The sequence below is a fragment of the Aulostomus chinensis genome, chromosome 11, assembly GCF_037954235.1.
Source record: "Aulostomus chinensis isolate RoL2024-O1b breed Wild chromosome 11, RoL_Achi_v1.0, whole genome shotgun sequence".
NCBI classification, from domain to species: Eukaryota; Metazoa; Chordata; class Actinopteri; order Syngnathiformes; family Aulostomidae; genus Aulostomus; species Aulostomus chinensis.
Genome location: NC_141330.1, coordinates 23,972,125 through 23,987,699, shown reverse-complemented (window position 1 = coordinate 23,987,699; position 15,575 = coordinate 23,972,125). Strand labels below are relative to the sequence as shown.

General features: G+C 39.2%; 1 protein-coding gene across 1 annotated transcript; it reads right to left on the bottom strand.

Moving 5' to 3' along the window:
- Positions 1-354: 354 nt before the first annotated feature.
- Positions 355-15,113, bottom strand: LOC147253809 (14-3-3 protein zeta-like). Its single transcript, XM_086219117.1, has 6 exons — positions 14,981-15,113; positions 11,396-11,707; positions 8,097-8,220; positions 5,569-5,732; positions 5,291-5,386; positions 355-2,888 (listed from the first exon to the last, which is right to left on the bottom strand). The coding sequence occupies exons 2-6, from the start codon at positions 11,696-11,698 to the stop codon at positions 2,817-2,819; spliced, it is 759 nt and encodes a 252-aa protein (XP_086075243.1). The 5' UTR covers positions 11,699-11,707; positions 14,981-15,113; the 3' UTR covers positions 355-2,816.
- Positions 15,114-15,575: the final 462 nt, after the last annotated feature.

Sequence of the window (15,575 nt, the reverse complement as noted above, 5' to 3'; positions counted from 1 at the left end):
TAGTCCCACAGGGTGGGAAACTCCTGCTGGGCTTACCATCCATTATGCAGCAATAAGAAAAACATCAAAAATATGCAATACAACCACTAATAAATCGCTGAATAATCATTGCAGATAACAAGCTAAAAAAAAGAAAGAAAATAAGCTGACAAAGTCAAAGTGCGTAAAATAGTGGTGCAAAGACACTAATTCCTGACACCTTTTCTCTACTGATACAAAAGCTTGTTGGACGCAGGGATGAACACATTTTTGATTTTTTTTTTTTTTAAATCTGCATCGAGGAACTCAAACTCCTGCCAGACGGTAACAGCTCATAGTCTGTGTTCAGAATTTGACAAGGATGACAAGGAAAAACATGTTTCGGGTTTTATTTAATTTCTATTACAATCACTGATTAAGAGAGCATAGATTTCAAGCGAATTTACAAGTAAAACATAAAAAAAACATCTTTTTTCTGCATTTATCAAATAATGATCTGTGTTCTGGTGTTTCAGTGGTGCGTCATCGTCAAAATTGCTCCAGCAAGTAGTGGAGTGACGGCATCCTCTTCTCCTTCCAGAAAGGATGGTCCAGTGTATTGTATGCTAAAGGCACTAAGATGGAAAGCACTGGACCTCCTTTCCTAAGCGTTTTGGAGTTTTTATCATGGCGGCCCTGGAGTACCTCTCTACTCAGATTCCCTAGGGATAAAAAATGTTTCCTTTTAGGTTAAGTGTTAGGAATTATAGTGACCCTCCCCATGGGCTACAGATTGACTCAAATAAACCACACAAGCATAGAGCTCCGAACTTTCTCCACTCCTTTATTCTAGGGTGTCCTTTGTAAACCAGCTTTACACTTAAGCAGGGCATCTTGTGACCAGTAATTTAACATTTTCAGTGAAAATACTTTGCATATTCAGTACCCCATTAGTTACAATTATGTTGCAATGTTCTCTAGTGATTTTATTCTGTTACACTTGCAGGGCTATGATAACCAGTGATTGATTACCCATTTGTATGAATCACCCAAAAGATCTACCCAACATGTTTCCTAGGTTCGTCTTGTTCACACCCTGAGTGCAGGGTGAGTGTTTACCAAGTTTTGTACTCCACTATATTCCAGTTCTCTTCTGAGTGGTATTTAGGAGGTGGCAACTAAATTCTACATTCCTCTGGTAGCTTTGCAGTACTCTTTCACATACTGACAGCAGTGAAGCAGCCACACCCAGAATGTAAAAGGAAAAAGCAAGAAAAACCAGTTAAGCCAATTGACTGACTTCTAAAATTTTGCAACGCAGAATGGTCAACCTCAGTCCTACAGTATTCTTTCTTCACTACATTGCTATGCATGTTGTTCTATGCTCAGTTTGCAACATGTGTCCAAAGGCCCAGCGTCCACGGTGAGGTTCCTGTACTATTCTGGAAACAAGGAAACATTTTGTTTGCAACTAAGCTCAAATCTGTTTTCTGTTCTCAGAGAATTCATCAAAAAGGTAACAAGGGCATCACTGTTACAAAAAAATATTTGCAATGGAAATGCTTTTATCAGACCAATGGTTTAATACAGGGAGGACTTTGTTGGTCTCCTATTCTATGCCCAGGTACTTCTTCAAAGTCACTCAGTTATTCTTTTACAGTGATTATACAGCTGCTTATTTTAAATTCTCAATTAACACCTCAAATGTAGCACTGTTGTTTGAGCAAAGACACCCCCCCCATGAGAGTTAAAGTCATGACCTTGATTTGAAATGACTTTATATGCTTCTAAGAGTAAAAGCTGTTAGACCACTCACAAAACTGCTTCCAACCGACAAGCTCAAACTTTTAAATTACACTTTTTTTTTTTAATTCCACTTACATGAAATTACATATTTTCCCCAGTATAACAGTTTATGATTGGGTGTCCTGTGTGAAAATTCCAAAGACATGAACAAAGTCTGCTAGCCCAACAACCTTCCACGACTACTACTTTTAGGCAAATATTGAAAGAAACGGGGATAAAAGACAAAAGCAATATAGTAATTAATTTCAAAAGCAGTAACTTAAACATGTGGGATTTTTTTCACTGCTGTGCTCACACAAAAGAACATGCTCTTTTGTTCTTCAGTTTTCTATACCTCGCAGTTGATACATAGAAATACAAATGCAGATTCCCCCAAAAAACAAAAATAGGGTAGAAAGTTGAGTAGAAAGTTGAGCAACTGACAGTAAATGGAATGTAACCTTTGTGTTTCAAAAAACCCCAAACTGTTTTCTTCTGAGTTTTCCCCTGCTGTCTTCCCTCTGCCTTCATTCCCCCAGCCAAGTACAGACTTGGAGCTTCTGTCTCTGCTCTTTCTGTAGGAGCCATGTTGTAATGCGAGAAAACACGTTTCATCAAAAGATGGTGATTAACCCAGAACAGGACCATAAACATGAACAGGATACAACACAACTGCTTTCCATCTTTACCAGCTGCGTGATTGCTGATTTTAGAACTTTTGTCATCTCTCCTGCTACCACAACACCCCTATTTCTCCTACAGATGACAGAGTCAGTATACAGGTAACAAAATCCCCAAAAAGTGACCCTTCCGCACAGACCCTATCCCACCCATCCAAACAAACCCTGCTGCCTTGTAACTCCAAGCTTAAGCCAACCCTTTCCACCCAAAGTTACAATAAAAAAGATCGTAAACAGATAGGATTGAGATGAGATTTGAAAGAATTAAAAACAACAACAACAAAGAAACAGGTAATTTTGGAGAGAGAATAGACAACAATGATGTTTATGAGGTGGTCTCAGTGTTGATGATCATGACGATGATCTGGAATAATGGCAGATAGGCAGAAGTGACTAAAGGGGTCTGGCACTCTCTTTGGAATCATCCTGATCATCTGCATCGCCCTGGTTATCAGAGGTCCACAGCTGAGTAAGACAAGAGGATGAGGAGGAGAGGAGAAATGGGTGACAGGGCAGCAAGCAGGGGGAGAAGGGGGTCAAAGAGGAGGGTAGGGCAGGGGACAGATAAAAAAGGGAACATATCCATTAATACCAAGAAATTATTTCCAACTTCATTACAATGACGACATGCACCGGACCGTAGTCTCTACTTCTCAGTGGCCAGAAAAAGACAAACTATTCAGTCATAAACTCGGATGAAATTCAGCCCGCTGACAAAAGCTACACATTTTAGAATTGTGTTTCTTAACACAGGGACTACTGCACATGCTCATAAATATTGTGTACATTTGAACCATAAGAATTCTCTGTTGAATGAAAAAATTCCACAAGCAAAAAGGGGTATTTCATCCAAATTACAACACAGATGTCTTTGTTTCAGCTATCTAGCCATGCTAGCCAGATATTTCTGTTGGTGGAGCTCAAAGCATTCAAATACTACATGAAGACACAGTAATGCAGATAGTGCTAGCTAGTGACAAAACAGCTGGCTTTTGACATCTCTGCCCACAGTCAACAAGCTGCCAATATTTTTATCCATAACTAGATTGTTCTATAGCCATATGGAGCTTGTTAATAGCCAATTGATGTAAATGATCCATTACTCTTAAAACACATTTACCACATAAAGGAGTTGAGCCTAATAAGACATGTCTTAAAAATTAGTTGAATGATTACAGACTGAGACCATGACCAACAGCCCATCTTTTTGTGTGTGTGATTGTCGTAGCCTAAAACTGCTCATCATTAAAGGTGCAATTTGTAAAGGCTACAGGATATTAAAAAGAAAGACTCAAACTATCTCAATCAACAGAGTACCCAGAAATAATGATTTCAGTAGCATGCTGAAGTTTCCCATGTATGTCATTACAGCCCATACTTTCTTGTAATACAGCTTCGCCCACTAGATGCCAAATACTGTCTCACTTAAGCCACTGCTATGCCGCAGCAAACAGGACGAAGAAGTCGAGACTGGTTGGAGGGAGTCACTGCTACAAGTTACACAATAGTTAGATAGCTGGTGTATGTTGCCACAGTAAATAAAATGAAGCTTGTGGAAAACTGCCTTCATCAGGTTCAGAATCCAAGCCTCCCGTAAAGAAATGACAAGTATTGGAGCATCACTGAGGAAAAAAGAGGGAGATTAAGAATATAGTCATGATTTTACGACAACAAAGTCATAACTTTAAGGAGAATTTTATTTTATTTTTTTAGAAGAGAAGCGCAGTCCCCTGTGTATAAATGATGGCTCCATGTGCTTTGTGAAATTGTACTTCGGTATTGATTTCATAAATAAGGACATACTTCATCCTTTGGCACATCAGCACCACATTATCATCAGTATCGGAACTTGAAAAAGAAAATGCAAGAAACTTTTTTTTCCACATAAAATTGCAACTCTATTCTCTGAGTCTCAAAAAATATATTTTCCTCTTTTGACCCTAATATGCTAATGCAGAAACCAAGGTCTGAAACAAAGAATAGGAATGATGTAAAATTAAGCAAGATGAGGGTTAACATGTGGCGTGGCTATTCAGATGGCCCTGAGGTGACAAAAATATAGTCTGATGCCAAACTCGCCTCCTTTCTTTTGGATTGGTAAGTAAAAAGGAATTCTAACTGTTCAGTGAAATTCATCTTCAGAGTAAATAATGACAACCTAAACCGTTATGTTTGGGGATAAACTTTCCCAACGGCATGATATGACTGTTGCGTTGGTATGCAATGACTGCGTTGCTGCTAAAACTGTGCTAAGCAAATAAGAGCTAATGGAGCATTGAACTGTAAAGACTTACTAACACTACTTGTAAAAATACTGATACAATGTCAGCAGTATTACTTGGACTGAGTCAGAGTTTCAGTATTGCTTCAGCATCTCCAGTTTATCCATTGGCTCCAAGTGCATTAGGCATGCACATATTTTGGGTGCAATACTGCCTCCTATATCACTGGAACAAGTAAAGACTGTTTACAAATTGCCCCTTTAAGGAGATGAGGTCTGACATTAGTCAGTCTACATATTAAAAATGACTTTCTATCCTATACAAGGTGAAGACTCCTAACACTAGTGCTGTATTATTCAACATCTCAATAATAAAAGGAGGGTAAAGGTCGCATTATATTCCCATCAGTGCATCTCCAGTCCTGACAAATATCTTAACCCTGCCTCCATCAACCGTGCGGTTTGCCAAGTGTGTTGTTGTTTCATGCACCCATTTATGTAATCAAATGGAAACAGAGCCCAATTTTCTTTGAGGCAGTGCATAATTCCATTTTAACACCAATTTTGGTCCAATTTTTTTTTTTCTATTGAGTGAACAAGCTGTTTGTCATTCGAGTTTAAGAAACACAAATGGTGCAAAACTTACTGTCAGGTTGTCTCTCAGTAGCTGCATGATGAGTGTGCTGTCTTTGTATGACTCTTCGCTCAGTGTGTCAAGCTCTGCAATTGCGTCATCAAAAGCCTGCAGGATACAAAACATATCTGTGACCGTTAGAAACACTGGTTTCTGATTTTAGGTTAATGTAGGAATGGATGTGTGAAGTCAGAACTCAAATTCCTCACAATGAAACAATACTACAATGATGAATAATGACATTCGCGTACACATGAAGATACAACTGTCATGTTGTCTTACGCCCTTACACATTTAGCCAGCTCGCAGGCTTTGTCAGGTGAGTTGAGGATCTCATAATAGAAAACAGAGAAATTGAGAGCCAGGCCTAGACGGATGGGGTGGGTGGGCTGCATTTTTTCTTTGCTGATGTCAAAGGCATTTTGGTAGGCATCCTGTGAGTCTCTAATGATATCTGAGGGGAAAAAACAACACACATAAGCGTTATGTGATAATATGAGACATCTCTTATTATGTTTTCATAGATACAACATAGCTGCTGCCCTAAATCGGGTCTAATACCACAGCCCTTCCATAAATAATTTAGATATGGTAGATATCTTCATCTGTTTTGTTATACTTGCTTGAGAGAGACATGACTCAACCATGTGGTTGTAGTTCATGACACAAGAGAACTGTATTTCACAACTGTACCTTCACTCAGGGAGCAATGAGAAGTCACTCTAGTTGCCCTGTCAACAGCACAATGCAGGACGTGGACTATGACACTAAAGTTAGTGCTAAATTCAGGTTGATTATGATTAGCATACATATCAAAATATGTAGTACATAATATGCAAGATCCGACTACAGCTTGAACAAAGGCTGGAAGAGAAAAACCTACAAATCAATGGCAGACATATGTAGCTGTAGACATTGTGGTCCTGCAGTTAAACATTTCATATGTAGAAAATAAGACACTCAGGCATGCACAAAGATGGAAATCTGACAATTTTATAATGTGAAATTAAAAGAACCACAAATAACTAAACATCAAACAGTGAAAAACCTTTAAAAAAAAAAACAACCTAAATTTGGCTATTAAGGCTTGGCTTTACTCTGAAAAATTATATCAAATATATATGACCCTTGAGTGTATGAAAAATTATAATTCTTTTATTATTATCAATATTATACTATAAGCTGGCCAATGTAATGTCAATTTTCCTTTGACAAACTCTTAGGGATGGGTCACGTCAAGAATATTAGTTTAGGATATTCATAAAACATTTAAAAAACACTACGAATTTTGTTTCACTCCTTATTTTTGATGTCTTTTCTTAGTGTTATTGGTGCTGCAGTGCAGGTAAATTGTTTCTGGCACGTTTAGTAACAGTTTGGCTGTTCGATCCAGGGTAGTATATAATTTGTTCTGAGGGATGCTCAAGTGCAAAATGCAGAGACGATGACAGCAGCCCTCCAGGGGTATTTTCAGGTGGGGGAGGGGCAAAATGGCTGGGCCCAGCTGCATTTTTTTATTTAAAGTTATGTTTTATGGGGTGACAACTAGATCACACATGATAGCATTCATGAAAAACAAAGCTAAAACAGCGTGACAAGGCAGGACCATTTCCACCATATCAAGCATTAATGAGCTGGGGGGAAAAAAAAGTCCAAAACAAAATTTTAAAAAAAGGTAATTGATCTTGTTTCTCTCACCGTCAGCGCTCACACTTATGGGATTACTTTGTTTCAGTTTCGATTAGTTGACTTTACTGTGAAACTTTTCTCAGGTAAATATCTATTGGTTTTTGACAAGACATTGTACTAACTAACATTATGAAATAGCGACGCAATGCAGCTCAGCTCAAAAAAGCAACGTCACCTTGTTAGCTTATGCTACAGGAGCTTGGAGCTCCTAAAACTATTGATTTTATACCCGTGACATCACCAAACGAACCCACCAAACATACGACTCGGCTATGAGTTCAGCTACATTAAGAATTAAATTGATCACTCAGACAGACTTAGAAGCTACACCAGATCTTTCCAAATGTTTCTAATGTCTGTGTGGCACCAGCAGCTTCGACATCACTGGAGGTGGTTGCCTGCTATGTTAGATTAAATAAATGTGACAAGCCATTAATAATGATAGCGGCTTAGTGTTTCTGAGGCAATGGATTGCTGCAGCTATTTACGCATGTGAATAATGCATTCGTTCATTTCTTATTTCATTACCTTCTAAAATGCTATATATTTTAAAATTAAACATGTTAAACTTGTAAGTAAAATATGAACGTTAAACTGCTGCCAGATGGTATCGTTGCAGCTGAATGATATTGAAACTTAAAATGCAGATGTTACAGTAGATTTGTAGACCAACATACCTGTCAATCATTGTTTCTTGCAATAATAACGGGGATTCAGCGGACAAATTCAATTCACAAGCGGATGAGTGTGAGCTAACATTCTCAGTGTGACAATCATTTCATTTCACATTTGTGACAGCTATTATTTTTCGTTCAACCTCAGTAATGAAGTTACATTTTTTTACTACAAAAAAGGTGAGGAGTCTAAAGTGCATTCTGTAGTCCATCTACACAAGACTGTAGTTTCATGAGGCAGACACGTCATTAAATTGCGCTGTTGCATGATGATGCTGCATAGTCAAAGTGTATGTGGCTTCTTGTCTCATGTAGCTTACATGGCTTGGAATTGGAGTTATTATTCCTCAAAAAAAACAGAACACTTTTCAAATTTGTGAAACAGTCACACATAAATGATGAAGATGAACCACGTCCATCACAACATACAGGTTGTAAAAAGGAAAAGCACATACTTGTCTTGTCTTCGCCTGTAGCCACCTCAGCCAGGTAGCGGTAGTAATCTCCTTTCATTTTCAAATAGAAGACACTGCTCTCTGGTAAAGTGGCTTTGGGAATTAGATACTCGTTCAAGAGACCCTGTAGCAGAAAAAAAAAGAGCAGAGCTCATTAAAATCCTGAAACCTAAATGATTTACCAAGAAATCATTAAAGAAAGTGTTAAGTTTTATACTGATTATAATTTTTACACTGATTGCTAAACAACTTGTACTTACTGAACTGAACATCCCTAACTTTTCAATTTCTCATCAGACCTGCGGGGGAGGATTATGGACAAATGTTGAGATGATAATAAAAAGTGGTGGGGGATTTGAGAGGGAAGGCGTGGTAAAAGAAAAAATAGGAGGAGTAAAATACACTGCTGAGGAAGTAGGCCACTCACAGAGACAACTTGGCTCTTAAGAACGTAAGCATGTAGTATTTGCCAGCGTCTCCCTATTGCTTACCAGAATGAGTGAATGAATGCACCCTTCACAACTTTACACAGATATAATGAAAACGGTTAGGTAAGGCTGGCACAAATACATTCATAATAACCACTCTTTACAGCCATTTGCAAATGGCTTCAGCTAAATAACTTCTACTTCATTCCAGCAGAGGAGGTACAGTTTAGTGCATCATTGCATCTGACTGGTCACTGAGAACTAAGATCTGCAAGGGCTCCAACAGTCAGGGAGGAAGAATCTAAGTCCAAACCAAAGGGCAAATTCATACTGTTCTACTTTCTACAGGCGTTATACTGCCAACTCCTAATTTAAAGGGATAATTCAGTTATTTGGATGTAGGTTGTATGAGACACTGATGGCCAGTCTGTGTCTCACCAACTGCAGATGATGGTCAGCTCATTATCTGTTAGGAACATCTGCGTGATGAAGTGACAGGAAGCATAGTAAGGTGCTGCTGTGGTGTGCATTGTAATGTAAGATGGTACAGTTGTATTCAGTTTCTGTAAGTCAACATGGGTCAAACCCTTCACCCACATACATTTCATATGTCACAATTTAAAGGGCTGAGTTAACTGGCACAACTCTGACATACACACAGTTCACACCACAATGGGCCAGGTTTGGGAATCTAGGAAAGTGCACAAACTGTTTTTACTTTGCACAAACGAACACAGTAACCGGAAAGCCTTTGAGGAGCAACTGGCCATAGGTATGTGTATCAGTGCAATCTTATTCATATGGCACCCAATTTATTTCAAAAAATATCTCGGGTCATGTTTCATATACAGCAGGTTTAGACGCTCTTCACACATTCAAAATTTCAAGTAACAACCTGGAGGTCAAATGCTTCATCAGGTTTGCTCTTCTCAATACTGACTGAGCACACTACCTGGGTCCTTTCCTGGTCCTAAACCCCTTCACCTCTGCCCCTCTCTTTTGTTTCTTTACATCCCTAGAAAGTGGATTATCTGAAGTGGAGGTCAGCAAGCTCGAAGGCTGGTGACTCAACCCTTGTAATTATAGGATAAGAAACTGGAGAGTGACCAGGCAGATGATTCACAGGCTGAGATAGGAACCTACTCGTACCCGAGGACAGGGATTAAGTTATCACAGGAATTACTCAAGGAGAATTGATTCAATCTTTGTCATTGACTGTTCGTTGCTCCTTCAGAGAAGAATAGTGCGACCACGTGGCACATACAGTTGAACTGACTTGCTCATCAGCATTTGTTCACAGAAGTGTTGTAGTTTGTATTTAACTCAAAGTGTTCATGGATCACTGCGCATTCAGTGGGATAAAGGATGGTTTATGCTGGACAATACTCTTGAACAAACAGGGGGAAGACTGATTTGAATGTATCGCATGACATTAGATTGATTTTTTTTTTTTTAAGTAACAGCTGTATTAGTCTGTTGAGCTGACCAATCAATTGTATATCAATAGAATTTAAGAACAAAAGAAATTACTGTACTTGTGATATGGCTGAACAATTTATAGAAGTATTATATAAATTACATTATAGCATTCAACATCAAAGGCTGTTGAAGGAGGTATGATTGTTTGGACCCACTCACTCCAAAGTCATGCTACATGTCTTGATATGATCTGAATGTCAACTAGAGATGAAAGCTGAAGTAAAAATTCTTGGAACACGGTAAAGAGTAGAGCCCAACCAATTTACCCTCTGGCTGATTAAATCTTCACATTTTTGCATTTTGTCAATATATTGGAACCACTTTAAATTAAAATCTTTTTTTTTAACCAATTATGTCCTAGGCCCATCAATGAATGTCCTTGTTTAAGCTGAAATACATACAAATTTGCAAAGTCACGGCATTGTTAATTTCATTATTACACATCACATGTAGGCTATTTAATTGGGTTATTTCCTTTTGTCAGGAATAAGGCCAGATGAGATCAACTCTTTCTTTAAATTTTCCAATACAGTTGCAAGGAAAACTATGCTGTGCTACTCTTTACCCTGTAAATTTGTTGGACAACACATTTCACATGTATTTTTGTACGTCTGTGTGTGGCTTGTAACAAGTATGTAGGTCAAGTGTGTCAGTTAAACACTTCACAAGCATAAAACCATTATACTGAGAAAAGTGGTAAAATTTGTTATGGCTGCATCACAACAAATATGTACACAAAACATGCTACTGCTGCTCCCCCCCCCCCCCCCGTCTCTCAACCAAACACACTGCACACAAAGTCCTTCTTTGTTACTTCTGTAAATAATTTTAAGTTTTTTGTTTCTTTTTGATTCCCAGCTGCTTCAACCCAATGGTTGACAAACTTAAAATGAGTCTAAAATGAGCATAGAACTGCCACAGATAGAATATGCCTGTAGTGCAATATAAAAAAAAAAAACTCAACAAAGGTGGATGTTGCACACATTCTGATCAGTCAAAATGTAATATCATCCGATCATATACTCTTTTAAGTGGTCATTGGAGACACACATGGAGAAAAGTGTGACTGAACCTTGAGCTGTCCACTTCAAGTACAGTAATCTAAAAGCATATGACAAAAGTAGAACACCCCCTCAGACAAAACTAACAAGTCAAAACCTAACATATGGCTGGGCCATGTTTAGCATGGGTTATTGAGTGGCCCTTGGTGGAGCACCACTCTACCCAAAAAAAAAACAAACAAAACAAAACAAAAAAAATCAAGGAAAAACCCTGGGCTTAAAAAAACTTTTCTTAGGATATTTAGTCAATAGCTCCTTTTGGATAGGAATCTCATTTCATAAACGTGATGGCAGTTTATGTGTCAGTGTTGTATGATGTTGTCAATCTCACCAACACATCTTCGCAGATCTCTTTGAGTTCCTTCTCAATCTTTTCCCGGTATTCTTTGGCCATGGCCTGCTTCTTGTTGCTTCCCTCAGCCTTCTGTTCAATACTGGATACCACACGCCATGAAGAGCGACGGGCACCCACTACATTCTTGTAGGCCACTGACAGCAGGTTGCGCTCTTCATTGCACAGCTTGTCGCTATTCTCCGTAACAGACTTCATCGCAGCAGCCATGTCATCATAACGCTCAGCCTGCTCTGCCAGCTTGGCCTTTTGGACCAGTTCTGACTGGGGTGCGTCACTCATGACTGCTCACTAGAGGAAGGAAAGCCAAGAGGTAGAGGGGAGGTCAATTTAGTGACTGGCAAGAGGACAACTTTATTTTAACTGGACCAGTACCATTAAAGTGAGGCAGCTGCTAATTGATGTATAAAGGCAAAACACAGAAAAGAAAAAGAAAATATAAATCAAGAGCCATTAGAGGCAAATTGTTATACCCACCATCATAGACAAAAGAGAAATCACACTAGTTGCCCTCAAATGAACACATTAACATATGCAGGTTCCTTCCTATAAGGTAAGTAAGGTATCATTTTGAACTACATTTATCGTTTAACAGATAGGCAATTTTTGTACTCAATATTTTAATAGGAATTACTTCTGCAAGGACACTGGGATGATAATGGACACCATGGCAGTTCAAGGCTATGAAAGATCTATTTGAAATTATGGCAAGTGCCACCTTCACACAGCAAGTTACAATTAATAATATCTTTAAAAAACTAAAAATAAGAAAAAAAAATTAAATATGCAATGCACCAAGTTAGAACAAATTAAAAGACATGTAGATTAATGGTTTCACACACTTTGCATCATCTAAATATTTAGAGCCCATGCCTGCTGGTGGTGGCCGATCGGAGCACACTAGTGTCAATATGCTGATCCAGTGAATAGTAATATATTAAAGTTGGTTTATTCCTGTGGGCAATCTCTGTACCGAGCATCCAGCATTGACGTCTAAGTGACCTATGCCATTAATAACATTAATAGCTCTGCACTTTTGACACTGTGTCACACTGCAATTACATCACTCTTTGGCATCAGGCTTCGATATCACTTCATTGAGGTTTATTTTTGTGTAAATCAAACAATGGCAATTGTATTGAAGATGGAGATAATAAGTTTGGCACAAATTTAAACATTTACTTAAATATATACAACTCAAGAGTTCAGACCAGAGGAGAAAACAGTCCAGCAAGGGTGTTCTAAGTCTACATAAGAAAAAGCAAGTTAGCTGCAGATACTGCGTAAAGCCAGTTCACGCATAGATTTTTAACACACACACACACACACACACATACACACACACATACACACACACACACTACTAGATCAATAACCTATAATTGTTTGACCCATTCCGTAGAGCCCAAAGGCGCTGACTGAATCAATTATTTTTTCCATTTCAGAGTGCACATTTTGTGGTGTGCTCAAAATCTGAGATACAGAGATAATCCTTGACATAAATTAGAGGCCAATTCCATCACAGTCCACATCTCAGACAAAGTTGGACAACATATTATGAGTTAATAAACCCTCAGGCTCTGTTTCCAGTTGGAAACTTGCATGGATATTATTGTTGCTTGATTTAGATACCAGATTTCACATTATAGTCCAAGTATTTAACAAATTGTGTTACAAATTTGCTCATTAGCTTTCATCTTTCACATGAGAGGCAGATGATTCATTCTCTTTTAGCTCCACATTCAGTGATGACTGCACTTTCAGCATTGCATCACCCTATCAATCTGCCTGTCATGCCAAAGACAAGCAGTTGCAGAAATGCAATAATTCACACAGTAAGTGGAGAACAGTACATTACTGGGCTGACGCCAAAGACTGAAACTGATTCACATATGACTGCTTCATGGGCTTCTAGAGGGGAAAAGTCCCCAAACTCAAAAGTAATTCTCTGCATTAAAAATTCTTTAATTGAAAATACCTGCCTCAGATTTGGAGAGAGGGAGAAAACAACCAAACAAAAAAACGAAAGCTTAAAAATTGAAAAGGGAGGCCATTCTCACAAACCAGGGATATACAGGTCTTTGGCTTATTAGATGGAATCAAAGTTTCAACTTTTTTAACGGGCGATTTTTGATTAATCTTTCCTATGAAAATTATGCAACATAACCATGTACATCTGTTTAAAAGACATGCTTTGTAACTTCTTGGTTACAGCCTAAAACATGAGCGAAAGTTGAGAGCTCATTTGGCAAAATGCAGATTACAACTTCATTTAGTCCTGCTGGCTGGCCTTCAAAACAAACGCAATCGTATCCCCCCCCACCCCTTTCTTCTCCCGCATACACGCACCACGCCCATCCACGTACCTGTGGCTTGCCCAGCAAGGCGATGCGGAAACTTCAAGGAGCAAAACTAAGCAGGTTTGAACCTGGCATTTCTTGACTGATGTCACTACACCTGGCCGCAATTAACTCCTGTTTAATAAATTTACATAACTCTGAACAGAAATATAATTTAGAAAATTCAAAAGAACCCGCAAATGTTTGGCACTCCTTACTTGTTTCCAGTATGGCGGCGACTATTTCATGAAATGTAACCACTCCCAGCCAGACAACTTCTAAGAATGAGTCAAGGAGTTAGAAAAAAAAATCCAAGAACAGAACATTTTTAATTTTCTCTCTCGCTCTTTTCTGCGCGCACACACACACACAACTCCGAACGACGCCCAAGCGCGCGAGCACGCCTAAAATTATGTTCAGTTATGTTAGCCAGTGTTGCTAACGCGCTAACGGTACACGTCTCCAGTACCAAAACTACATAACGGTGCCACGGATGCACAGCTGAAACTTGCTGGCGCTGGCATGAAATGTGATTAACGACAGACGTAGGAGGGGCAGCATGGATTGGAGGTAGCATGTCCGTCTAGCAACTGAAGGGTCGCTGGTTCGATCCTTACTTCCTCCGTTGACCATGTCGAAATATCCTTGAGGAAGATACTGAGCCCCTAATTGCTCCTGATGGCTCTGCGACGGACTGACGACCTGTCTAGGGTGAACCCCACCTCTCGCCCATGTCAGCTGGGATACGTCCCCCACCCCTCGACCCTTAACTGATAAGCGGTATAGAAAATGGATGGATGGATAGATGAATGGAGAAACCACAGGAAGGCTAATACATTGGGGTTAACACTAATATTATTGTAACTATTATTCCACAATCAAAATTAACTTGCAATTATTGTTATATGACTAGTAAAAATGCTACACAATTAACATAAAATAACTGGTTCAACATTCGTAACTCATGGCACAGAATTTAAAGAGGTTCAACTTTCGACCCGACACGCCTTCCTCCGTCTGCTAGTCTTAAGTTCCATTGTGAAACCAGATATTAGACATGTCCCAAACTGTAGTAGCGAGCCATTGTTCTATGGTCTGGTGATTGTCGCCGCCACAAGCAGACAATGTGCCCTTTGTACTGTACTTGGAATATATAAATTACAAGACCTAATAACAAACTGTACGAACGATGGAGTGTAATATCAAAGATTGTGTCCTTTCATACCTGGGTAATGTCAGATCGCAGTAATGCTGGCGTTCCAAGCTACAGCTGATTCTCCCAGCCTGTGGGTCTGAGTGCAGTCCACGGGGTTTCCCTCCAATCACACCAGTCCAAGGCACGGCCTGTGGCTGTAGGGAGGTGGGGTTTGGGGGGGTAGTGACGTTGAACATTACCAAGGCAACCGAGCTCGACACATTATGGGAGTTGTAGTTTAGGTGTAGTTTTTCATGGCGTGAACGACGTGATAGATACAGTGTGTAATGGATATGTCAATGTGGTGTTTTGTGTGAAGTTGTGGGGCTGAAATGCACAAACTTGAACGGAAAGTAAATGATTTTCCCTCAAGGAAAGATTTCAAGCTTGCAACCTACTTAAGAGCAGACCAGATAGCAGTGCAGAAAGTGAAGCCTTCTCTTTGTCAAGGCATGGCCCAGACACCTTGACCTGACAAATCTCTCTCTCTCTCTCTCTCTCTCTCTCTCTCTCTCTCTCTCTCTCTCTCTCTCTCTCTCTGGCACACACGCACACACCTAACTCACGAGTCCAAACAGTGAAATCATCAATCTAATCAACAAACATGTATGAGTGGTTTTAGAAA